Here is a 27956-nt window from a genome sequence, read left to right on the forward strand (position 1 = left end):
ACACATTTCTGTGTTATTATTATACTTCCATTAAAAGTCTTTAAAACTGCCTTGAAAAGAGAAAGACTGAAAACAAAGGGTCAGTGGAGTATGTAAAAATAAGTGATCCCAGTCTCTATATACTGATAATATCGCTCAGAATGTGTGCAGAATCTTTCTAAGCACTTTACAAATATTAACTCATTTAAACCTCACTTCAGTGTAAAGTAGGAATGATTATTATCTCCGTTTTATAAACTGAGTGTACTGAAGCACAAAGAAGTTTAATGACTTGCCCCAAGTCACATGGTTAGCAAGTGGAGGGTGAGATTTAACTTGGAGAGTCCAGCTCTGGAGTCTGCACCACGGTCTTGTGCTACTCTCTAGGGCTCTCAGACCCCCAGGCTGGGTACAGACGTATATGAAGCTCAGGTCTCACTCAGTACCTCCTCCCTTACCTGTCAGCCAGCAACACGGTAAGTGACTCAGAGATAAGGCTTGAGGTTATTTACCGGATTTGCTTCATCCAAGAGATATTTTCTTTTTTTTTCTTTTTTTAATTTTTATTGAAGTATAGTTGATTTACAATGTTGTGTTAGTTTCTGGTATACAGCAAAGTGATTCAGTTATACATATACATACATATATTCTCTTTTTCATACTCCTTTCCATTATGGTTTATTACAGGACATTGAATATAGTTCCCTGTGGTATACAGTAGGAACTTGTTTATCTACTTTACATATAGTATCAATTGTTTGTATCTGCTAATCCGAAACTCCTAATTTATCCCTCCCCCACCCCCTTTCCCCTTTGGTAACCATAAGTTTGTCTTCTATGTCATGAGTCTGTTTCCATTTAGTCAATAAGTTCGTTTGTATCATATTTTAGATTCCACATATAAGTGATATCTATCATATGATATTTGTCTTTCTCTCCCAAGAGACATTTCTGATGAGAGGGAAGGGGTCCTCTAAAATGTGCTATTAGCAGCAATGTTCTTACAAAGGACAAAAAAAGATGTTAAATCTCTTCAATGTTTTGCTGAGTTTATTTAATAAAGCAGGATCAAGTCACAAACAAGGTTAATAGCGATAATCTCCACCAGCAAAATTGATGTCAAAACTAATGTTTATTCAAAATAAAGTATTATTCCATTAGAATTTTGCTTATACAGGTCTCCAAGAATTTTCCAAACATTTTCCCAGTAAGTCTTAAAAAAAAATCAAAGCTGTACTTCTCAAACTCTCATCTCTTATATCCTTTATTTGAAGAAAAAAAAAATGTATTTTCATTTCCTTCTGATTGTTGACACACAACTGAACAACCAGGAGAGCACACTCAAAGTCTCATCTTTCAGTTTCAAGTCTCATCTTTCTATATATAGTTGTATCACTAAAAGGGGGTATATATGAATGCCACACATGTATACACCCATACATGAATAAACACATACATATCAGTCCCATTTTGTCTATTAGAGACACACAAAACTAGACATGGTTAGACACTATCTAGCATATAGACCCCACAAAAATGGAGCAAAGCCCATGAGCATCATACTGACATAATTAATATATTTATACTGGTCTCACACAGCCTACCTAGAGGTCTACAAGCCTAGAGAAACAATTCCTGCCCTAATATAGAGCCTAACACCTTATGCTGGATGTGGAAGCTCCCAGGTAAGTATTTGTTGCTTGGATGACAGAATAGGAATTTCTTACTCTCCAGGCAGAGCAAAAAGCTCTGCGGAAGCTGGTCTCTGGCTGTCTCTCCAACCTCTTCTCCTACCAACTCAGTCTCCCGCATTCCACTCCTGCCACACTGAATCTGCTGTTCCCGAAAGAAACCAGGCATGTTCTCACCTCAGGGCCTTTTGCACTTGCTTTTCTTTACCCTGGGATTCTCTTCCCCACCTATGGACATGAGTCAACCTCTCTTTTTTTTTTTTTTCACATCTTTACCGGAGTATAATTGCTTTACAATGTTGTTAGTTTCTGCTGTACTACAAAGTGAATCAACCATATGTATACAAATATCCCCATATCCCCTCCCTCTTGAGCTTCCCTCCCACCTTCCCTATCCCACCCCTCTAGGTCATCACAAAGCACCAAGCTGATCGTGATGCAGCAGCTTCCCACTAGCTATCTATTTTACATTTGATAGTGTATATATGTCAATGCTGCTCTCTCACTATGTCCTAGCCTCCTCTAACCGCCCCACCCCGTGCCCTCAAGTCCATTCTCTGCACCTGCGCCTTTATTTCTGCCCTGCCACTAGGTTCATCAGTACCGCTTTTTTAAATTCCATATACATGAATTAGCGTACGGTATTTGTTTTTCTCTTTCTGACTTACTTCACTCTGTATGACAGACTCTAGGTCCATCCACTTCACTACAGATAACTCAGTTTCGTTCCTTTTTATGGCTGAGTAATATTCCATTGTATATATGTGCCACATCTTCTTTATCCATTCCTCTGTCGATGGACATTTAAGTTGCTTCCATGTCCTGGCTACTGTAAATAGTGCTGCAATGAACACTGTGATAAATGACTCTTTTTGAATTATGATTTTCTCAGGGTATATGCCCAGTAGTGGGATTGCTGGGTCATATGGTAGTTCTATGGTTAATTTTTCAAGGAACCTCCATAGTGTTCTCCATAGTGGCTATATCAATTTGCACTCCCACCAACCACACCCTCTCTGGCATTTATTGTTTCTAGATTTTTTGATGATGATTGTTTAGATTTTTTTTTTTTTTTTTGGCGGTACGTGGGCCTCTCACTACTGTGGCCTCTCCCGTTGCGGAGCGCAGGCTCTGGACGCGCAGGCTCAGCGACCATGGCTCATGGGCCCAGCCGCTCTGCAGCATGTGGGATCTTCCCAGATCGGGGCACAAACCCATGTCCCCTGCATTGGCAGGCGGACTCTCAACCACTGCGCCACCAGGGAAGCCCTGTTTAGATTTTTTGACACATCATCCTGAATGGTGTCTCACTTCATTCAATCCATGGTCAATGACACCTCCTCGCTCCATCCAGCCCACCTCACTATCCTCCATCGTACACACCTACCCTGCTCTAGTGGTCTTAAATACTTATCACCATTTCACCTTATGTATTTGTTTATTGTCTATGCCAGTTTCACCCCATCAGAAAGTAAAATCAACAATGGTAGAGTCTACGTGTTTTTATTCTCTCCTATATCTCCAGTGACTAAAGACTGCCTGACAATAAGTACTTGGTGAATGTTGACTGAAAAAGCAGTAACTACTGAGCCAGACATTTCACTTCTAAAACACACTATATTGACAAGTGAGACATGTGGGTCTGAGAAGAGAAGCAGCATTAAAACCTTTTTCTTTAAGGCCAAACAGAAAGAAATACAATTCAGGACCAAAATAAAGAATGAAAAGAAAAAAATAATTTCCTGCCTCCGCTACCCTCACGTACTGCTTCTGCTAAGGCCAACAGTAGGAAGGAGTATTTCTACTCCACTTTTTTCTGGCACTGAAACACTATTTAGACTTTTTAAAGAGACACATAATAATCAGCACCAGAGCAGCAACCTTTCTGACAATTAATAAACATCTACATAGGACCTTAAGAAATATTTATTTTCTATTTAAAAAATGAACAAACTTTTAAAATTGACAACAATCAAATGTTATATGTCTCCAGAAATGATACAAATATCAGGTATACAGCACCACATAAAGGCATTTTTTGCTGAAAATGTTTAATCTGAATCTAATCAAGCATCTATAACTAACTTCCAGTTTACTAGGAGCACAGGAGATGGAGGAGCAAGTTAAAAGCAAGCACTCAGACAAATGCAGAATGTGGCACAACCCACAATAAATGGCCAACCTCTATTGCAAAAAATAAACATCAAGAAAAAGAAAGATTAGGAGAAAGTGACATAACAACTCAACGTTGGTTTCTTTAAAAAATTTATCAAAGAAAATTTGGTGACAATTGGGAAATTTTTATTATGGACTGAGTAGGTAGAAGGTGGTACTTGTTCACTTTCTTAAGTGTGGTACTGGTATTGTGCTTACATAGAAGAATGTCCTTATAACCTGAAGTATTTAGGGCTGACACTTCAAGTGGTTCATCATACACACACACACACACACACACACACACACACACACACACACACACACACACACACACACCACACACAGCAAATGTGGCAAAATGTTAATAATTATTCAAAAGCTACATTGTGGGTATACAGTATACAGATGTTTGTTACATTGTTCTTTCAATTTTACTGTGTATTTGAAAACTTAGGGACATCCCTGGTGGAGCAGTGGTTAAGAATCCACCTGACAGTGCAGGGGACACAGGTTCAAGCCCTGGTCCGGGAAGATCCCACATGCTGCGGAGCAACTAAGCCCATGCACCACAACTACTGAGCCTGCGCTCTAGAGCCCGTGAGCCACAACTACTGAGCCCATATGCCACAACTACTGAAGCCTACCAGCCACAACTACTGAGCCCACACGCTGCAACTACTAAAGCCCCTGCACCTAGAGCCCATGCTCCTCAACAAGAGAAGCCACCGCCATGAGAAGCCCGTGCACCACAACTAAGAGTAGCCCCTGCTCGCCACAACTAGAGAAAGCCCGCACGCAGCAACAAAGACCCAACACAGCCAAAAATAAATAAAAAATAAATAAATTTATTTAAAAAAAAAGAAAACTTAGATAACAAAAAATCTTTATCTTAAGTCAATGCAGAGCAAAAAACAAACAACAAAAAACAAAAACCAGAGAATATTCTAGACCATAAGATACCAAAGAGATAACTTAACGGAATGAGTGAACCTTGATCGAATCCTGGGTCCAAAATAACCACTCTAAATAAGGTACTTTGAGAATGAGAGAGATTTAAAAATGGATTGTGTATTAGGTATTAGGGGACTATTAATATTCTTAGGTGTGATTAACAGGATTGTGGTGATGTAGGAGATCATTATTCTTAGGAGGTGTATGCCTAAGCAATTAGGGGTAAAGAGTCACAGTGCCTACAACTTACTTTGAAATGGCTTAGAAAAAAAACAAGAGAGCAAGAGAAACAAACAGTAAAGCAAATATGGTAAAATGTGAACCACTGAATCTAACCAGTGAGTTTATAGGTGCTACTTGTTCAATTCTTTCACTTTTTAATGTAATTTTTACATTTTTCATAATAAAAAAGTTTAAAAAATGGATCCAAAATATTTTTTGAAGGTATAAAACTCATGGCTATTATCACTATCCTTTAAAAAGGAATATGTATTAGAGTAGCAGCAACAGTATCCTCCAACCTCCTCATCAATGTATTACCAAACAATATACCTACTTAGGTAAGAATTAAGGTGTTGAAGGCAAGTTCCGAAAAATTCATCCCTTTGAGGTGGATCATAGTTCAGGGCGCTGAACGGAAGAATAATAGCAAGGATTGCAAAAGGATGAATCTGTAAAAATAGAACAAAAAAGTTATTGCTTCAACTTCAGCAAAACAAAACAAAATTTAGCCTAATTATTATCTTAAGCAGAAGTCTTTATCTAACATGCCTATAGTTAAATGAACATGCCCACAGTTAAATGACACATGTATCATTCTGTTTATTAAGTTTTCTACCTTGCTATAATTTATTTAATTCCACCACTAATTTCTAGTAACTCTAAATATTAATGCAGGAAAAATAAATCAGATAAGCTACAGATTGATTTTGTTTGGTATAAAATCCTGTTCCAGAATTCCTTAGTCATTAAAATGACAAGAAAATAGTGTCACTAATTTCCATGATATCAGCACATTTTATAGACTCATAATATAATGTAATTAAGGAAGTTTTTTAGTTTATAATAATCATAATTCATTTTTCTTTCTTTCCTTCTTTTTCTTTTTTATTCATTCAGCCAATACTTAATAACTGGCAGGCACTACAGACTTTTATTTTCACTTATTAGAAATAATGTCTTCTAAGTAAAAGCCATATCCTGATCTATATAATAGATTTTGTAAGTGACTGTCTTCTCACATAATCCAAAAAGCAGCATTTTACAAGTTCCAGAAATAAATGTGTAAGACACACTGACAATTCAAGAATATTGAAGTCAGTGGAGATCTTATAATTTTCTCAGTTTTCACACTTATCTCACTCTTTTGAATAGTTTTTAAATAGTAAAAGTAACTATCACAGGATTATAGAAAACAAGAAAAAGAAAACAAAAATCATTCATCTTCTTTATCCTTATACAACTATCATTTTAAGAATTTCCTTCTAGTCAATGAATTTTGACTGATCTTAACAATATTTGTAATACACCAAAAGATGACAGCTGATCTCCCCAAATCTGCACTGCTGGAAGAAGGGGTTTTAAGGGGAGGAACGACAAATTGCTGAACCAGAAACAAGAGCTTAATCTTTTTTTTTTTGGCCACGCTCCGTGGCTTATGGGATCTTAGTTCCCTGACCAGGGATTGAACCCAGGCCCTCAGCAGTGAAAGTGCAGAGTCCTAACCACTGGACCACCAGGGAATTCCCACTAGAGCTTAATTTTTAAACTTCAAATTCCAATCAAGTTCTCAAAGTACTTATGATAAACATTTATTCTTCTAGAAGCTGACAACTATGTAAAACTAATGTGTAACAAACATTTCAATTTCACCTTTTCATTCTGCTGAAGGACCACTGAGGCTATCCTATCAAGTAGCGAAGTACTGAGGTAGTTAGTTCTAGAAATAAAAGATGCAATCCCTGCAACATTTATGTAATTAATTTCATCCATCAAACGCTGTAAGGTAACAACAGTTTCTTCAAGAAGTGAATCAGCAAACCAGTCTCCTTTTAGAGATTTAACTTCTTCCCATAACAGATTCAAACTGCTGCATTTTTGTAGTCTCTGACGACCGTAGTGATCTAATTTTTGAAGTAGTTTCAACTGTTTCCCAGGAGTATTATTCCGATACATGGGATCAAACTGAATACATCTTAAAACAGATGTGGCAAAACTATTCAGGTCATTTAGGTCACACTGTGGTAAAACTGCTTCAATTTGAGATATCCTTGCTTCGTCTAAGTGAGGAGAAGGAAGCATCGAAAGAGCACAAACCAGGAGGGAAATCTCACTAGGTATGACACTGACTTTCAAATAACTATAAAGAGGGAAAAATGAAAAGAACAAAATTAATACATCAGCAAAAAAACCAATACACATATAAATATTAAAATATGAATATATAATTACTATTACAATTAATAGGTGTGATAGGCTTAAAATATAAGTTAATTTAAGAAGGGTTGGATAAATTCAAAGATGACAGCCTCTTAAAGGATTACTAAGGGAAGCCTTAAGATGTTCTAAAGCACTGCCCCAATTTTTTATGCAAAAATAAAACCATAGTCCCTGACAAACAAAACGTCAGTGTCAGAACAATGTCTGCAGTGCTGCAGCTGGAGATGGAACTTGGACTGAATTTCTGATGTGACCTGTCAGGAGCTGGTATGACCTAGAACAGGCAAAGAGTGACCACTCAGTAATAGTGATTCCCTTCTTTCTTCTGCTACATAAGAAGCCTAGCTTTAAAAAAACAAAAACAGGATAACAGCGCATCCAATTGACCCCATTCTCCATTCCTCCTTTCCCAAACCCCTATGGTAAAAGCCCTACCACCAGGACAGCAGTTGTTAAAATACAAATTAAAAACTGGGAGCTTTTAAAGAATCTTTAGGGTTAGAAGTGTTGGAAGAGATAGTCAAATATAAATTAAAACAAAACTGAGTTACTTTTAAAAATATTAAGTTAGCATATTAAAATAATGATAATGTTCAATGCTAGCAGGGGTGCATTGATACAGGCTTTCTCATTCACTAACAGTAAACTTAAAAAGTTGGTGCAAACTTTCTGGAAAGTAATTTAGTAGTAGCTTAAGAACTTTAAAAGTAATTATATCATTTGACATGATCAATCTCTGTCTAGTAAACTAGCCTAAGAAAATAATCTAAAATGCAGGCAAAAATTTATGTTATGTTATTAATCATATTTTTTATGTGGCTAAAATTTGAAAACAGTCTACATACCCAATGATGGGGAATAGTTAAGAGAATTATGGTACAAATCATATGATGGGTAATATCCAATCACTAAAAACATTTACAAATAGTTTTAAATGATGTAGGAAAGTGCTGTTAAGGTTAAGTGCGGGGGTTGGAGAAGGAAGAATACAAAGCTGCACGTTCATGACTCTCAACTATGGAAAAAGAAAGCATATAGATATAGATACAGATATAAAATGTAAGTATATACCACAAGGAAATAAACCAAACTGTTGACCGTAGATGAAAGGGCTTACAAATGATTTTTATTTTCTTCTTCATACTTTTCTCTGTTTTCAAAATGATTTTTTTTCACATCAGATGGGTCACATGTTGACATCATAACAGGTTTGAGGGAGGCACATCTCACGTAATAGTGTGAACGCCCAATCATCATGCTTATGAAGTACAAAAGGATCTCAAAATTATTTTCATATAATATTTGGTCCATTGCCTGACACAAAGTAGGTACTCAATAAGTACTAAATGACTATTTTATTCTTATAACCACAAAAAGTTAATATACTATTTTATATAAAGAAAAGAAAGTCCCCAAGAGCTACATCTGTTTGCAGAATTGACCAAGGGATAGGAACTCTCAGTATTTGCCAATCTTGTGATACTTGTCTGAAAATAAACCCCCAACAGACACAAACCTGCCAACCTCCATTCATGTTTTTCCTTATGGTGGTTCCTCAACTTCCAAAACTTACATATGCAATTGTGTTTACAATACTACCACAAATCCACCACCAAGGCTAACATTAGAAAATAAAAAAATACCAAGTGTTGGTGAGGATATGGAGTAACAGGAATGCTCACATTTTGCTAGTGCTAATATGAACTGGCACAGTCACTTTAGAAAACTATTTGGAGTTCCCTGGTGGACTAGTGGTTAGGATTGCGGGCTTTCAGTACCGTGGCCCGGGTTCAACCCCTAGTCAGAGAACTGTTAAAAAAAGAAAAGAAAAAAAAAAATAGAAAACTGTTTAGCAGGATCTACTGAAGATGAACATATGTATAACCTACAAACCAACAATCATACTCCTTGGTAAATATCCACAGAAATGCACACATATGTTCACTAAAAGATACATGTGAGAATACGTATCATAACAGGAATATTTACAATAGCCAAAAAGTGGAAATAAATACCTGTCAACATTAGAACAGACTAAAAAAAAATTGTTACATTCTTACTAGAGTATACAGCAAAAACATTATGAGGTAAACCTCATAAATAAAATATTAAACAAAAGAAGCCAGGCACTGAACAGGCAAAACTAATCTCTGCAGTAAAAGCAGGGATAGTAGCTAACCTGTGGAAGGAGGGGGAAGGAGGAAGGAGTAGGGTAATGTGGAGGGGATACGTATATTTTATGTAGATTATATTTCAATATATTTTTTTAAAAAGAACATATTATTCCAGCACATCAACTCCCTGGGTTCCCCAAATGGTTTCAGGAGCTATTTATACAAATGCTTATGTAAACTATTTTAATCAGATTGTGTTCTTTCACACACTCAACACTGAAGAGGGGGAAGGGTTAAAATTTTAAATTACAGAGATATGTAAGGGCTCTCGCTACTCAGAATTACTAAACTTGGACTTCCCTGGTGGTGCAGTGGTTAAGAATCCTCCTTCCAATGCAGGGGACACGGGTTCAATCCCTGGTCCAGGAACATCCCACATGCCACGGAGCAACTAAGCCCGTGCGCCACAACTACTGAGCCTGCGCTCTAGAGCCCGTGAGCCACAACTACTGAGCCCGCGTGCCACAACTACTGAAGCCCTCGCGCCTAGAGCCTGTGCTCTGCAACAAAAGAAGCCACGGCAATGAGAACCCCCACTCACTGCAACCAGAGAAAGCCCGCGCACATCAATGAAGTTCCAACGCAGTCAAAAATAAATAAATAATAATTTTTTAAAAAAAAAAGAATTACTAAACCTCAACACTGTCATATTTGCTTCAAGTTTTTTAATAAAGTAGATAAAAACATTACAGGTAAAGTGAAATCACCTGTGATGCTCCCACTCCTATCTTATTTTTCTGTAAGCATACCTGTAGGCAAACAGTATTTCGTAATTTAATCTTTTAAAAAAGATCATGCTGACCAAATAAGTAATGTTGCTGGGCCAGTTTATATCTAATTTAGAACATAAAATTCTTAATAGAGGCTTTGTGAAAGTTCATGTTAAATATGGAAAGGGTGAAGACACAATAGTCCTGTACTTAATCATCTTGATAAGAAAGTTATTTCTTTAAGAAAACAGTGAATCTTCTTATACCACATCTAACATGCAAAATTCTCATCTGATAAAGTGCTACCTCTTAGTCTTCAGTTCAAATCTCAACCATAGGGCTTCCCTGGTGGCACAGTGGTGAGAGTCTGCCTGCCGATGCAGGGGACATGGGTTCGTGCCCCGGTCCGGGAAGATCCCACATGTCGCGGAGCGGCTGGGCCCGTGAGCCATGGCCGCTGAGCCTGTACGTTCGGAGCCTGTGCTCCGCAACAGGAGAAGCCACAACAGTGAGAGGCCCGCGTACCGCAAAAAAAAAAACAAAACCAAATCTTAAGCATAATGGATATCACCTTATTATAGTAAAAATCATTTTCAATTATATGTCACTCTTTCGATTACAGCATAGAGTCCCATGCCTGGTCTTTCAAAAATCACAGTAAGAAAGCAAACTAGTATGGAAAAATGGACGGGAAAAAGGTTAACCTGCTTTTAATTTCATTCATTATTCTGATCCTTAAAATAAAAATTTTTAATGGAAAACTCCATTTTAGCATAATGCAAAGTCAATGGAAAACTGAATAACTTCTTAGTTGAAATATTAATGCTATATCCATAGAAATGCAGAAATTTTAAAATTATAAAGGGAAAATCTGTATGAAAACACTTTTTCACTAACATTACCCCCACATATTTTATTTTTAAAATTTCGAATTTAAAAACTTAATATGCCTTAAAACAGGCAACTAAGCAGACTAAAGGCCCCCAAATGTGAGCACTCCCAAATGGAGTTTTGCCTTCTTCAGCAGCTCCAATCTTTTCATGGTTATTCCATCCCAGCAGGAAAGGAGAATGGCTTGGCTTTGTGTATTCACGACCTAGGGAACTCATCACCCCACTGACCTCATTTCCATTTCAAAATATATCAAGCACAAGCACTGGCAAAATGGGCATAGCGGGGAGACGAGTGTCTTTAACATTTTTAATAACCTACCCATTTCTGCTTTCAAAACTTCGAACAACTCTGGGCTTCCCTCGTGGCGCAGTGGTTGAGAGTCCGCCTGCCGATGCAGGGGACACGGGTTCGTGACCCCATCCGGGAAGATCTCACATGCCACGGAGTGGCTGGGCCCGTGAGCCATGGCCACTGAGCCTGCGCGTCCGGAGCCTGTGCTCCGCAACGGGACAGGCCACAACAGTGAGAGGCCCGCGTACCGCAAAAAAAAAAAAAAAAAAAAAAAAAAACTTCCAACAACTCTATACATAAAGAAAACAAACAGTGAAATAAAGAAATAAAAAAAACAATAGCGAAAGACTTAAACACATCTATTTTAATCTTACCTAAGCAGCAATTCTCTGAGTTTCACAAAAAGCTCTTTACTTTGAAAATGTAGAAAAATCAATGCTTGAGTTATCCTCAATAACTCTACTGGTTTATAGTTATCCAAATGTTTATACAGAATTGAAGCAATTCTAAAAAGAATGATAAAACATGTATTATAACCAGTTCATTCATGTACTTTTATTAAACTTTTACTGAGGAGCTGTTTCATGCCAGACATGCTCTGTGCTGGAGAAACAGCAATGAATGACACAAGGTTTTCTGTTCTTGAAGAACTGTCTCAAGATGATGACAGAAATGTAAAACTGATTTAATTTTCTTCCTTAAATCCACTGGTCCTCTAACGGAGATGCTTAAAAGCAATGGGAAATGTGAAGAGACAATAAGTTGGAAGAATTAGGGCAGAAGGAATATCTTTTAAAGGAATATATAATATTATGATAATGAAAAGATAAATATACACAAACTGAACCATGTATTTTTGTCTCTTCTTAAATGTCAAGTTAACAAAAAAGGCAATATATGGCAGTATGATTTCAAGGTAACAACTGTAGTGTGAAACAATTCAAGTTCATATAGATGTTAACTGTTCTGCATCCTTTTAAAGTCAGTTCTGCTCTATGCTCTCCACTTTCCTAGATTATATCCTCTGCAGCAAATGAAATGAAATATGCTATAAACTATTTTAAAATCTCTATTTTGAAAAATAAATTATTTAGAAAATAAACAATGACTTAAATGTTAATTCCGTAGTTCTTCAAAACCAAGATTACAGGAAAAAAAACTAAGTTTTTTTCTCAAAAAAAAAAATAGTAACTTATGAATGTCAACTAAACTTAACACCATGAATTTCAGAAAAGATTACTTTTTAATCAGACGTGAATTTCTGCTTTCCATCTCTTCCATGGCTCCCATCACTGCCAGGGCTTGCTGGCTAGTCAACTCCTCTGACATCAATAATATGGTTGATTTAAGTCTAGAAGCAAAGAAAAATATTTTTATGTTGAAAAACTGATGATTAGCTTACAAATTTTTTTAAAAAATAAGTTCTTAGGTAAGAAATAGAAAATAATAGAAAGAAAAACTGAATTCAATATATAATTCTAATTTTCTCCCCACATAACTGGGGATAATACAAAATACTATTAAATAAAGAAAAATACATTGTTTTCTTCAAAGTAATTAAGGCCTCATTATAATCCTAAACTATCTCTTAAAAAATACAGATAAAATGTTTTTAAATTAATTGGTTAATTAATAATTCTAACATTGTAAACCTTAGCTAGAGAGCTAAGGAACTTTAGCTAGAGAGCTAAGGAACTAACAATTGATATTCCAACTCTACCCCAATTTTTTAAAACTGAATAAGATCTGACCACGAAGTCAATATACCTGCATATTAACAGAAATCTTATATACTAACTACTTACGATAACATTATAAACTGAAAATTTACAAAGATGGTCCATTTTGAAACCATCCAAAGTAATCCAGTAATAAAAGTATATGTGTGTCTTTTAGAATAATTTAGAAGGCAAGCCTAAAAATGAAGTCTAAAGAAAGATACATTTTCTATTCATCCTACATAGTTCCACACCATCCTTTTCACCAACCTTATCAAACATTTCAAACCCAGCTTCTCCCCATAGCTTTTCCCAACCATTTTAGTCCACGTTTTTCTCTCACTTTTCTGTCTGCCCACAGCAGTTACTAACTATATCACTAATTTTAGTAGTTACTCATAAACTATGTTGAAGTGTCATGCTATTTACATATTTCAATTACGTATTTCTGCACTCTCAAGTGGAATAAAAATTCCTTGAAGGCAGGGACTCAATTAAATTCAACTTTTGTACTGCCTTGGCATAAAAGATTTTAATAGTGCATGGTGACAAAAAAAGAGAAAGATTCCAATAAAAATTTTTTAATAATCATCTTGTTTCCATGTTGATAGTCTCTTAAAATGTACCCTTAAATTTCTTCATATAATTCAAAGGACTCTTAAAAATAAAACTCTCCATGAAGTCTTTGCTAACAGAAATGAGGCAGATACCTCTATTATGTAACTCCTGGAACCCCTGCTCAACTGAATCTATGAATCAAACTTATTTGTTTGCTCATATCTAGTAATCATGTATTAATTTAATATTTGCTCATCTTTATAGCCCAAATATTTCTATCTACATCAAATCTGGCAAAATAGACAGAGAGAATGGACTTGAGGACACAGGGAGAGGGAAGGGTAAGCTGGGACGAAGTGAGAGAGTGGCATGGACATGTATACACTTCCAAATGTAAAATAGATAGCTAGTGGGAAGCAGCTGCATAGCACAGGGAGATCAGCTCAGTGCTTTGTGTCCACCTAGAGGGGTGGGATAGGGAGGGGGGGGAGAGAGACACAAGAGGAAGGAGATATGGGGATATATGTATATGCATAGTTGATTCACTTTGTTATACAGCAGAAACTAACACACCACTGTAAAGCAATTATACTCCAATAAAGATGTTAAAAAAAAAAATCTGGCAAAACTGGAAATTCTTAAAAGATAGGAATCAGACCAAAATCACTCAAACCTGACAATGGGAACATATACCAATGTGCATAATAAATGCTTTTGATGGTGAATTTGAAGACACCAAAGCATAAAATGGTCCATCGTTAGGACTACTATAATTCTGAATATTCCACACTCTGTACTGGGGGTGGGGGAGTCTTATCTCTCTGTGTAAAGCCAGTCACCTGGCCTAAGAAGGGAGAATAGCACTTAAATGATGTTCTCCCACATCCACTGCCGTGTTGGCCACCAGGGGATTATTGGCCCCCATTCAAAGCAGTAGGAGACTAAGAGTTTGAGATGTAAATTAGAAAAATCAGAGAAAGAATCAAGGAGCAGAGCACAAGAGATAATTCTCCCTTCTACAGTTGAGTGGAGTGACTTTTCTGACTTCTAGAACTGCAAGATCTAAGCTTGAAGGCTCTATATATTCTCAACAAGAAAAGTAAAGTATTTTTAGCTGAACTTACTGTTTCTCTTCTTCAGGTCCTGCCAAAGGTCCCAATGTTACAAACAATTTTACAAAGCTAGCTGGGTGGTCAAACAGAGGAATCAATTCTGTTAGCCTCTTCTTAGTCATTAAAAGAAATTCAAAACTATGAAACTGTAGAGAGTGGTATAGACTAAGTATTTTACTTATGGAGTCCAAATCAAGGTGGTTCACATTGCTCAAAAACACTTTATTGCACCTTTCCAATAGTGGGTAATAACTATATTTAATATTTCGAAGAAACTGTACTATTCTTCTTGCAATGTTGACCTGGGAAGAATCTATGGTGTCAAAAAGTTGCTCTGCTTTGTTCACTAGTTGCTCTTGAAAACGCTGTGATATTAAAGCAGATATGCTGACCATTAAAACAGACAAGCACCTGGAAAAGGAAGAAGATGCAAAGATTTTTACATTATCTAAGAAAAATGAGCAATTCTAAGACTAAATGCTTAGAAACGGAAAGGAACTGATAAAAATATTATAGGTTTTATACAACAAAATTTTTCTTTTAAATACTAATGGGACTTGAACTCTGATCTCCCACTAATCAAACCCCTTTAGGCAAAAAAGAATTGAAATAATTTTTTTTTAGTGTGTATAATATCTCATTCTATAGATAAATGCTTTGAAGGAAAATATTTTAGTGAAATTTACTCAGAAATCACTGTGGGCCAACAGCCCATTGAATGCAACATGGAAAGTCTCATTCTATATTTTTGGAAGTAGACTTCGCTTTGTTCCTCTCTCTGTGTATCTGTAATTTACCAGTAAAAATCTTGGCAAAATATTTCTCACTAATGATTTCATATTTTTTAATGTTTCAGGCTACATTAATATTAATATGTAACAGTAGAACAATATTGAATGTGAATATTTCTTCCCTCAATAAACACTCTTAAGAAACATAAATCAATCTTCTAAGCACTGTGGAAAACACCAAAATTACAAAGGTGAGGTCTCTGCTTTCAAAAGACAGTTCTTACATGATACAAAAATCAAGAAACTCTAAATATAAGAATATACCTAATAATGAATAAAGAATGAAAAATGTAAGATATATAACAAACATGTGGGGATAATAATTATAAAACAATCTACAAAAAAGACATGAATATCTCAACCATTAGGATAGGGGGCCTGTTTGCATTTTTTTGTTTCAAAATTTCTTCAATTCTTTCAATAAAACAAATTATTTTTTAAAAACCCAGTTATACAATACTCTGGCTTCTCTAATCAGAATGTTTAATGTTAGTACCAATTAACATTAATTAGTAAACTAGCATTGCTATTTAGTTTAATCATAAACCCTTTGAATACGATTTTTTTTAATTGTATATATATTTGTAATCGCAGTTTGGAGTGGGGAAATGTCCAAAGATTTCATTAGATTCTCAAATGGGTCTATAATAATTTTTTAAAGTTAAAAAAATTTACTTTACAGTGATTTTTATTGTCTCTGCTTTTATAAGCTACTTTCATGTATGTGTGAAAATATATATAAAATTTACCATTTTAAACATTTTTAAGTGTACAGTTCAGTTGTATTAAGTACATTCACACTGTTGTACAACCAACACCACCATCCGTCTGCAAGACTTTTTCATCTTCTCAAACTAAAACTACCGATTGAACAGTAATTCCCCATTCTCCCCTCCCCCAACCCCTGGCAACAACCATTCTACTTTGTTCCTATGAATCTGACTACTCTAGGTACCTCATATAAAGTGAAATCATACAATACTTGTACTTTTGTGTATAGCTTATTTCACTTAGCGTAATGTCTTCAGGGTTCATCCATGTTGTAACATATATCAGAATTTCCCGCCTTTTTAAGGCTGAATGATATTCCATTGTGGGTATATACCAAATGTTGATTGCCCAATCATTTGTTGATGGACATTAAGGTTGTTTCCACCCTTTGGCTATTATGACTAATGCTGCTTTGAACACTGGTGTATGCTATAGACTGAACTATGGTTCCCTCCCACTCCAAATCTATATGTTAAAGCCCTAGCTGGCAATATGACTATATTTAGAGGTAGGGCCTTCCAGGAGGTAATTAAGGTTAAATGAGGTTGTAAGGATGGTAGGCAAACATGTTAGCTTGCAAGTAAGGAAAAATCACAAATCTTGACAACATTGTGTTATACTTTACATATTTCATCTCTAATTCCCACAGCAACATTGCACAGTAGATACTACTATACCTGTTGTATAGATGAGGACAGTGAACTTCCAAGAGATTATAAAGTCACATAGTTAGGAACTAGCAAGTCTAAGTGTGTGTGCATTCAAAGCCCAGAATCTTTCCACCATGACACAAAGCCCCTACATAGATTTACCTTAAGTCCTGTATCGTTTCCAAGTTCCTATTTACAATATCAGCTATTTTTCCCATTAATGGACTAAAACATAAATGTTGATCTGCCAGGCAAGAGGAAAATTTTGACAGCATATTAATATCAAACCTATTAAAGTAAATATACAAAGGGGATCATTACCATTTATTTTCACTTAAAACATAATACACAGTTATAAAACAAAAAGCAATAAAAAATACTAATATATTACTATTATAAAATGAATTTTTCTAAAATGTTGATTATTTATTATTATAAAAGTAACCCAGGCTAAGAGTTAAAAAGCCAAATTCTACTTGAAGATTTTAAAAAGGGAAAAAAAACACTTGAAATTGTTTGAATCATTTACATATTAATTTTTTGAGGACAGAACAATTTCAAGTCAAGGTTGTATATTAACAAATAATACAACCTCTACTACAATCATGCTTGAAAAACTTCAGAATTTTCCTATAGGAAAAACGACTCGATTTCTTCAACAAGTAAATGGCAAGACAAATGAGCAGGAAGGAGAATTGTTACAGATTTTTAAAGACTTTGAATTCACCAAAAGACAAGCATAAGGAACTGCACAGCAGCATAATAGGTAACAGCAAAAAACTAAATGCTAAATAGCAACAGTCTCAATGTCCATCAAGAGTACAGTGAATAAATTGCCCATATTCCTAGAATACTATACAGCAATAAAAAATAACAAATAGCGCAATATCATGGAAGAATCTTTAAAATATATTGAGTGAAATACACTAGGTATAAGAGTTCTTACTATATGATTTCTCGCTCTTTTTTTTCTTTTTGTTTTTTGGCCATGCTGCACGGCTTGCAGGATCTTAGTTCCCCAACCAGGGATTGAACCCAGGCCACAACAGTTGAGAGTGCCGAGTCCTACCCACTGGACCACCAGGGAATTCCCAGGATTTCATTTTTATAAAAGCAAAACTAATTTATGGTAGTAGAAGCCAAGAGAGTGTCACTCTTAGGGCGGGAAGGTAGGGAGTGATTGGAAGAGAGCATGAAAGAAACTTCTGGGAAACTAGTGATATTCTTTGTCTTGATCTTGGTGCTATTACACAGAAGTATAAGTGTATTTTCAGTATGTGAAAATTCATCAAGATGCATACTTATGATTGGTGTAATTTTAAATGATATCCTTTAATAAAATGAGTACTTACAAAAAAAGGCAGAGGGCTTCCCTGGTGGCGCAGTGGTTGGGAGTCCACCTGCTGATGCAGGGGACGCAGGTTCATTCTCAGGGAGGATCCCACATGCCGCGGAGCGGCTGGGCCCGTGAGCCATGGCCGCTGAGCCTGCGCGTCCGGAGCCTGTGCTCCGCAGCGAGAGAGGCCACAACAGTGAGAGGCCCGCGTACAGCGCAAAAAAAAAAAAAAAAAAAAAAAAAGGGGCAGAGAAAATCTTGACTAAATGTAATCAGTAAACCTTGTTTGGATACTTATTTAAACAAACTGCCTTACAAAAAGACCTTTTTTAGAGCAATCAAGGAAATTTGAACTCAGTTATTAGGGAATTTAAGGAATAATTATTCATTTTCGTAGGTATGAAAAATGGCATGGTGATTATATATAAATTTTTAAAGAGTGTTTTTTGTCTATCAGAAATATATACTAAGGTATTTACTGATGAAATGATACCACAATTTAAACTATACTGAAGGGTAGGGAGGGAACTGGAGGTGATCTAGACAAAACAAGACTGCTATCTGTTGGTAATCGTTGACACTGGATGATGCATACAAAGGAGTTCATTATACTAATTTCTCTACTTTAGTAAATGTTTAAAATCTTCCATAATAAAGAGGGTTTTTAATTTGAATTTCAAATGCATGCTAATTATTCTTGCTATGATCCACCATATAGTGTTAATTCATAATAATTTATTCTATTTGAATCATTACAAATTATATTTATATAACAAATTCATAGATATTATAGCAAAATCATTTAATTAAGTTACCGCAGTAACAAAAATTTAACATCATAGGCCACCATGACGATAAAAAAATCAGAAATTAACATTTATTCTATGATTCTATTAGAAATTCTACACATAGAATACAAATTAGGGTTTAAAAAATTTTATTACTTAGTATTATAAAAATAAAAAGTATTGCTACAAATTAAAAAAACACCACATAGAACAAAGTCATTATCACCTGAGCTATTGTGAAATTAAGAAAAATTAAAAAGAAATGTCTGATTCACTGGGAAGTATAATTGCATATCTGTAATTTAATTGTTTAAGTAGTAGAGAGTAAAACCAAAATGAAAAAAGCACCTATTCTACAATTGATTTGTTCAAGATACGTAATACACATACCATTTAATGCTGCTTTGAAGAAAAAAGTTTTGAGCTATTATCAACAATGACCAAATTTAACCCCCAAAGACCCAGTAGAGTCGGCCCTCCGTATCCAAGGGTTCCAAATGCACGGATTCAAGCAACAGCAAATCGAAAATATTCAGTTAAAAAACAAATTCCAGAAAGCTCCAAAGAGCACAACTTGAATGTGCCGCATGCTGAGCAACTATTTACATAGCATTTCCATTGTACTAGGTATTATAATTAATCAAGAGATGATTTAAAGTAGATGGGAGGATGTCTGTAGGTTTTATGCCAATATTATATCATTTTATATAAGGGACTTGAGCATCCATGGATTTTGGTATCTGAGGGGATGCTAGAACCAATTGTCCTTGGATACTGCGGGAAGACTAGTTTGAATTGCTCATGAAAGCACTAAGATTATTCTCCTTACCCTCAACAAAAAGATAGTTACAGGTAGAGAGAATGCAAAAATGGAGAGAGAAAACAAACAGGTTTAGATAATAAGATTAACTAAAACCACCATTCAGTAAATGAATGTGGAATTTCTAAGCCCAGAGATCTGGTGGGTACCTTGTTTAATTTAATCCAGCTCACACAACAAAGGCCTACAGAGCTTTATATGACTACAATTTTAAGAATTTACCATTGTTTATGCTTTAAACATATGCTGCTACAAAGGAGGAGCTGTAAAGTTTATGCTGCTCCTCTCATCTAAATACAAATAAACAGCTGTAGTTTCTTATCTTAGTCAATCCTTTCTCTTCTGCCCTAGGTTACTATTTGGTTTAGAGGGAGCATTGTTCTGTGGTTTTCCTCCTGTCTCTTTCCCACCTTGATTTTCCCTTTCCTCACTAACATTTGCTTTATTCTACTAATGATGGACCTTGGCTATCTAGAACCCCTAGGTTTAAATATTCAAAGTTTTCATAAATAGCCAAAATGAGCTCTGCTACTATTTCAGCTGTTTTATAAACGGAGAGCTTCTCATATATTCTTATAAAACATAAATAATATAGTATAGGATACCATAGGCTTCCCTGTACTCATAATACTCTGAACAAATTTCACATTTTTCTAGATAATTATTTGTTTCTTTTTTTGCTTTCTTTTTTCTTTTTTTCTCTTTTTATTTTTTTACAAACCCTTGTGTTGAGGGCTGACTTTCAATAGATCACAGCAGGGAGCTGCTCTGCTACTATGAAACCCCCCACCCAGAAGTAGGTCGTCTACCAATGGTTTAGCACCAGGTTCCCCATGAACGTGGGGTGTGGGACGGGGGAGGGGGCAGCTGTATTTCTGGTCATGCCCTGTTCTAGATGATTATTGATTATGACAATATGCTAAAGATATAGCTGTGTATAGAGTAGGAAAGAGATCTGAATTGATACTATTCGCAGTAGTGGACCTGAAAGCTTCTAAGACACTGTTAGCTTCTAAGACTCTGCTCACTGCCTCTTCATAAAGATGGAGTGATAGGCAAGTACCTATAGATGCTGCTAAACAGTTATATAGCTTTCCTTTCTCCTGAACTGGTATCTTCTTTCTCCTTTTATGACTCCTGAACATCTAGGGTTTTTACTGACAGCCTATCACTCAGAATGTTTTTCTTTCTGAAGCAGAACTCTTTCAGAAAAGGAAATTCAGAAAGCCTAGTCCAAGAATAGCAGTGACTCCATTTATATTTTGATTAATTATATATGTTTAAAGCACACTACATTCCACACCCTTAAATAGGGAATATTTGAAATACTTTTCTTTCTCTCTTAAGGAAAAAAACACATTCCCCATTCTTTTCCTACAAGATTTCACCATGCTAAATAAACACACTTTACATGATCAAAAACCCCTCGAAGTAAACTGAATTTAAATACATTTTTTTCAATGAAGCTTGATAGTTAGGCAGCAGCTCCTCATTCTTTCCCTATAAGATTTCACTGTGCTAACCCTGAAAAGGACAACCCTGATCTTAGTTGAAAAACCCAGAGTACTTGCCTTTCCAGTCTTCTCCATGCTTCTGTAACTAGTGCTTCAACTAGCGGGTCATGGGCCTCAAAACCAAACCTCAATAAAATCAAGAGAAAATAATTTTCTATACAGAAACATTTTAAAATTATTAAAAACATACATGCAGTAAGGATTATAATGCAAAAGTAAACCACAAGTTATTATATTCTTACACAACCAGTCCTTATTTCTGGTCTGGTCTCATTTCAGTATTCTGATTTCTTGGTACAATCTAATAAACCCCTATACTTTATCCCATGCCCTTCTCATCCTTTCATCTGTACATTTCAATGACCTCCACTGAACAATAAAAATGTTCAATGATATATTTTATGCTAAAAGTACACCTGGGCTTCCCTGGTGGCGCGGTGGTTGGGAGTCCGCCTGCCGATGCAGGGGACGCGGGTTCGTGCCCCGGTCTGGGAGGATCCCGCGTGCCGCGGAGCGGCTGGGCCCGTGCGCTGTGGCTGCTGGGCCTGCGCGTCCGGAGCCTGTGCTCCGCAGCGGAAGAGGCCACAGCGGTGAGAGGCCCGCGTACCGCAAAAAAAAAAATAAAAAAAGTACACCTAACACGTACTACTTTGCTCTGACCGCAAAAAATATTTCTATAGGAGAAAGTCTGTAAAATAAAGAAAAACTTTAAGTGGGTAATAAAAATCATTTATAACTCTGCTACTCATAAATATCCACCATCATTAACTTGGAGCATTTCTTTCCAGTTATTTTTCTACATACTTAAAGACATATACATATTTCTTTTACATTTTTATATCCTGCCTTTTTCAGTAAGTTAACATTATATTGTGGACATTTACCCATATCATTACATATTCTTCAAAACATAATTTTTAGTGGTTGTGTACTATTAATTATGTGAATAAATTATCATTTAAACATTCACCAACTTACTAGGATCTTAGTTTTTCAATATTATAAACAATGTTGGGATGAATAACCATGTACAAGAATCTTTTTTTTTAAATTTATTTATGTATTTATTTATTTTTGGCTGCTTTGGGTCTTCATTGCTACACGCAGGCTTTCTCTAGTTGTGGAGAGCGGGGGCTACTTTTTGTTGCGGTGTGTGGGCTTCTCATTGCGGTGGCTTCTCTTGTTGCGAAGCACAGGCTCTAGGCACGTGGGCTAGAGCTGTTGTGGCTCACCAGCTCTAGAGCACAGGATCAGTAGTTACGGCGCAAGGGCTTAGTTGCTCCGCTCCGCGGCATGTGGGATCTTCCCAGACCAGGGATGGAACCTGTGTTCCTGCATTGGCAGGCAGATTTTTATCCACTGCGCCACCAAGGAAGCCCAAGAATCCTTACATGTATCTCAGATTACTTTCTTAGGATAAATCTTAGAAGCAAAATTACTGGGTCCGAGGACATTTTTATAGTTCTGGATACATATTATACCACCAGAAGCATATGGCAGTTCCTTCACTAACAATGCAAAGCATATACCTTCACTAACAATGGATATTTTCTATATATAATTAAGCAATATATATTATATGTTGTACATATAAAAATCTCTTTTTAACCGATTTCAACATCTTTATAATGTTAAGGCTAGGTTATTTTTTCTCCTAAAAGTCAAAGACTTTCAGGTTGAGTCATGAAACAAAATCAAACTACATGCTATTTTAAAAACTTGAAAACAAAATTATATTTTACTCTTAAAATCCTTTCCTCACTAAAATATGACTTAGGAGGGATACACAGAAATGCGGTTTGGGGGCAAATCACCATGAAGCAGCATTTCTCCATCTGTGCAGTGTTCTCGTGAGGTGTTCAACACAATGTTTTGTGGATAAGTAAGTTTGGAAAATATCCCCACTGAAAGGTTCACAATATACATTAGCATATGTATATTGAAGAGTCCTGCAGGCTCTGAATGCTCTGAAGTCCAATAAAGATCTGTTTAATTTCGTCTGATTCAGCATTTTCCAAACTAATATGACCACTGAGAAAACAAAACTGATTATCATACCCATCCCACGATGTACCTCAGAGAAAAAACTTTGCAAATCTGAGAAAGATCACCAAAAAAGGGATGTCACTCTTTTTTAGTCTAACACCGCCCCCCAGAATAAGTAAAGCCTTAAGCCCCTTTCTTGTATACGCTGACACCCTAATAAAAACAACTGTATCTCTGCTTTGTACAGTGCTGACATCTATAGCTACTTAAATGGCCCTTGCACCTTGGATAATTTCACCAATGAGACTAACAGACAGATTAATTTTAACTTTTGTGTCCTTTTTCCCTTTATATAGCTGCTCAATTCTTCATTTAGGGCATCCAGCTCTTCTGAAGGCTGGATTCCCTTGAGAATGATGTAAAATTTCTTTTCTTTTTAAATTTTTTCCCAACCTTATTGATATATGATTAACAAAAATTGTATATATTTAGGTTGTACAGCATAATGTTTTGATATGTATATACACTGTGAAATGATTACCATAATCAAAGAACATCCTCTACATATCTTTAAAATATTAGATGATCAGGGCAATTCCCTGGTGGCTCAGTGGTTAAGAATCCACCTGCCAATGCAGGGGACACGGGTTCGATCCCTGGTCTGGGAAGATGCCGCAGAGCAACTAAACCCGTGTGCCATAACCACTGAGCCCGCCGTGCTGCAACTACCGAAGCCTGCTCACCTACAGGGTGAGCAGGCTTCGGCTCCGCAGCAAGAGAAGCCACTGCAATGAGAAGCCCGCGCACTGTAATGAAGAGTAGCCCCGCTCGCCACAACTAGAGAAAGCCCGCGCGCAGCAACGAAGACCTGATGCAGCCAAAAATAAATAAAATTAAAATAAAATTTAAAAAATTAGCTTATCAGGAAAAAGGGAAAAAAACATTTCTTTCCGTTTAGAGCTTTTTAGAAAATTAAATATAAAAATAAACTACAATCATTTCTATAAAATCTAAAAGTACATTACTTACTGTTGTATGATGTATAACACATTCACCAAGGTATTGTCATTCATGAATTCCATTTTAGTTGTAGCTAAATTATGAAGAGTAAGAAATCGGGGATGGTCTCTGATACATTCCACATTTTTTAACAAGCTGGTCTTCTGCTTTTGGAACTGCCAAAGCATACTGAGTGCACATGCCACTTGCTTTTCTGAAAGTATGGCTTTGTTTTTTTCAATAAGCTCAAATATTTGCTCTTCATCTGCACACTTATTCATCCGACTAAGTAATGGTTCGAAACTAAAGGGTCGAAACTGAAACACTCTCCAGTAGAATGGACAAATAGCTCTTAGGCGAAGCATATTGTAAACAATCAGTCTAGGAAAAAAAACTATCTTTTCATTTATATCACAAATTTTCTTACGTAAAGAAAACCATTTGCAACTAGCAGTCAGGTGCAATATGCTGGTATAAAAATAACTGTTTTTCCTTCATGTAGCTTGCTTCCATTATGATGACTCCAAATCTCATTCCAATATGCAATTTCTGTAAAGAAATCAGTTTAACAGAGTTATAACTATCAAATTCCAAAATTCTAATTAAAATAACAAGCTTTTCCTCCATTAATTACACACTTTGTTCTTAGCCTGAACCTGAGAGCAGGATTTAATCCACAACTAAATATCCAGGAAAAGGGGTTTCCTTCCACACTCTATTTTATTTATTTATTTATTTTATTTTAGTATTTATTTTTGGCTGCATTGGGTCTTCGCTGCTATGTGCGGGCTTTCTCTGGTTGCGGTGAGCGGGGAATATATTCTTTGTTGCGGTGCACAGGCTTCTCATTGCAGTGGCTTCTCTTGTTGCAGAGCAAGGGCTCTAGACTCGTGGGCTTTAGTAGTTGTGGCACACGGGCTTCAGCAGTTGTGGGTCGCGGGCTCTAGAACGCAGGCTCAGTAGTTGTGGCACACGGGCTTAGTTGCTCCGCGGCATGTGGGATCTTCCGGCACTAGGGCTCGAGGCCCATGACCCGCATTGGCAGGCGGATTCTTAACCACTGCGCCACCAGGGAAGCCCCCCGCACTCCATTTTAAAAATGATAAATCTGACACTTAACATGAAGTTTTCAAATTTGACTATAAAAGCAGAAGGGAAAAAAAAAAAATCCCAACCCAGAAAGAAGCATCTTTTCAAATAGAAGAATAAAACTGCAATAAATAAACATTTTGCCTTTATAGTTTCTACGAAGAGTAGCCATTAATTCAGAGCCATAATAAAAAATGTTTTTTTCAGAGGGATGATTTCTGGTATATTTGCTTTCAAGATAATTTCTTGCTCCTTTCTCCTTGTACACTAAAAGAACTCAAACAGTTTAATCACTATTGACCTTAAGCAGGTTTTAAGCAATAAATGAGATGATTAAAGCCCAATCAGGACATATGAAGAAATCAAGTAATGTAGTTGCGTAGTGATGCAACAGGAGAACCAAAGACAATAAAGAAAAAGAATAATTTGTTTTTAAAATATATTATAAATGTCTATATTTCTAGTTGATAAACAATGGTTAGAAAAGCTGGGACTAAAATCCTATCATCTAACACTGCTGCAACATTTTACAAAGGACTTTTAAAATACGTTATCCCATTAAATTCTCTCAATTAACCTGCCAGGTAGATGCTATCATTTGCATTTTACAGAGAAAAGCTAGGTTCAAAAAGGTTAAAAAAAACTACTCTAGTACTAATGAAGCTGAGACAACCACCCAGTTCTTTCAACTTGAACATCCTCATTACATCAACAAACCAACACTAAAAGTATGCCTCAGAATCCTATGGCTAGGCCAAAGAAAAAACGATGAGACAATATTGACTACTTTGTGGCAATCTGTACAGCATCCCGACCCAAGCCGACTTGGATCACACACATACACAAAAAACTATGCACAAAGCAAAGAGTCTCCTGCCTATTCACATCTGAAAGTGGAAAGAACCCACTGGTTACAATACCAAGGTGTCAAGTCCCCAGCTAAGTGACCTTGGGGAAGTGACTTAACCAAAGGAGGGGCCTTGGGACTATAAATGAGAGATAGGTTACCCGCCGTGAACAGGTATTGTGCAGGATACACAACGACACCCTTTGCAAATGGCAGGCATCCTCCGCGCTTGGCACACAGTGGAGCTGAATGAATGAATTTGGTCTCCCGGTCCTGGCTGGGAGAGGGATCAGCCCTGCCCTAGTCCTCCGCGCTCCGGAAAATCCAATACCCGGAAGAAAGCCTCCGTTTCTCAGCCGAACCCAGGGTCCCGGACCGAGAATGTGCTGTGATTAAAAAGAAAACCTATCGCCGCCACCCGGCCGGGACCTGCGGGCAAGTTTTTCCCTCAACGCCAGAGAACTTTTCTGAAGGATCGCGGTTAAGCCTGGTTACGAGGGCTCAGAACTCCAGCCTATTCCACGTCTCCCAGCAAGGGACGCAACAGGCTCGGTTGTGTCGCTCACGCCTCCCTCATATCCCAGAGCTTTTAGCCTTTCCTCGAAAGACATCACCTTACCTCTCGTGGTGTTCGTCCCCAAACCATGAAAAGAGGCCGGCCGAACACAGCGTGCACTACCAAAGGCACGCACTACACGCCCAAGGGCACGTCGCGGCGAGGTCGGCGGAATAGACGTCGCTTACGCATTTGGCAGGAATTCTGGGTATTGTAGTTCCTCATTGAGACACTCGGGCCACACGTCTTGAAGTTATAGGTCCTTAGGGCACGTGTTTCTCAACTATATGAGGTTTTCTCCCAGTCCGTGAAGACTGATATTTTTATAATATACAGTAGAAATGAATACTTAGAAAAGTGAAATTTGAAAACTTAAACATGGAAAAGACACGTCCAGATTTTTATTTATGTTCAACGTGTATGGAATAACTATCGAATGCTATAAAAGCATCAAATTTCTCTCAGTTTCTGCACTTGCGTAGTGGTAGGCAGGTACCAGTTCCAGACCACAAAAAATTTAAGAGCTTTATTGAGAAATTATTTACACACCATACGATTCACCCATTTATGGTGTATAATTCAGTGGCTTTTCTTAATTCAGAGTTGTGGAACATCACCACAATCAATTTTAGAATATTTTTATAACTCCAAAAGGAAACTCTGTAACCATTTAGCAGTCACTCCCCCCACACCCCTAACACCCTAGGCAACCACTAATCGCAGAGCACTCTTGGAGTAGCACTGATTTGGATTGTTGGAAACTAGATCAACTGGTAATAAATATGAAAACTGAGGTCGATCTGAATGCACAGGACAGAAGGGGTTTCAGAACAAATGTGAGAAAAAGCATAGGGATGAGACTCAGCATGACCTGTGTCAATGCCCTTCAGTCAAAGACCACCAGGAATACACCTAAAGTTGGAATTACTGGTTGCCTGCAATGAAGCAGAACACACCCTAAGGTGTGTCAAATTAAGATGGTGTTAGAAAGAACTTACTATAGTATTTGGCCTTGTGTTAAGTGATTCAGGGGTTTAAGAGGGACTTTTCTATACATTAGCTGCTGTGAGAATTTCACTGAGTATTTTAATAAACTTTATCTAGCAGGCAGAAAGAACGAAGTGAGGTTGAAGCT

General features: G+C 36.7%; 1 protein-coding gene across 2 annotated transcripts in view; it reads right to left on the reverse strand.

The window, feature by feature from the left end:
• FASTKD1 (FAST kinase domains 1) overlaps positions 1-26946 on the reverse strand; it is a 33952-nt gene extending 7006 nt beyond the window's left edge. The window contains exons 1-9 of one of the 2 annotated variants that reach the window (XM_082840772.1): positions 26885-26946; positions 24360-24878; positions 21402-21470; positions 17049-17174; positions 14687-15085; positions 12527-12637; positions 11661-11792; positions 6651-7137; positions 5335-5449 (exon numbers count right to left, since the gene is read on the reverse strand). In XM_082840772.1, the coding sequence (XP_082696898.1) occupies positions 5335-5449; positions 6651-7137; positions 11661-11792; positions 12527-12637; positions 14687-15085; positions 17049-17174; positions 21402-21470; positions 24360-24694 (1774 nt within the window). In that variant the 5' untranslated portion in view covers positions 24695-24878; positions 26885-26946. Of the gene's footprint in view, positions 1-5334; positions 5450-6650; positions 7138-11660; positions 11793-12526; positions 12638-14686; positions 15086-17048; positions 17175-21401; positions 21471-24359; positions 24879-26884 lie in introns of those variants that run through there. The other variant, XM_082840773.1, reaches the window with a different exon arrangement.
• Between the last annotated feature and the right edge of the window lie 1010 nt (positions 26947-27956).

The sequence above is a fragment of the Leucopleurus acutus genome (genome assembly GCF_964270905.1).
Source record: "Leucopleurus acutus genome assembly, chromosome: 6".
NCBI lineage: Eukaryota > Metazoa > Chordata > Mammalia > Artiodactyla > Delphinidae > Leucopleurus > Leucopleurus acutus.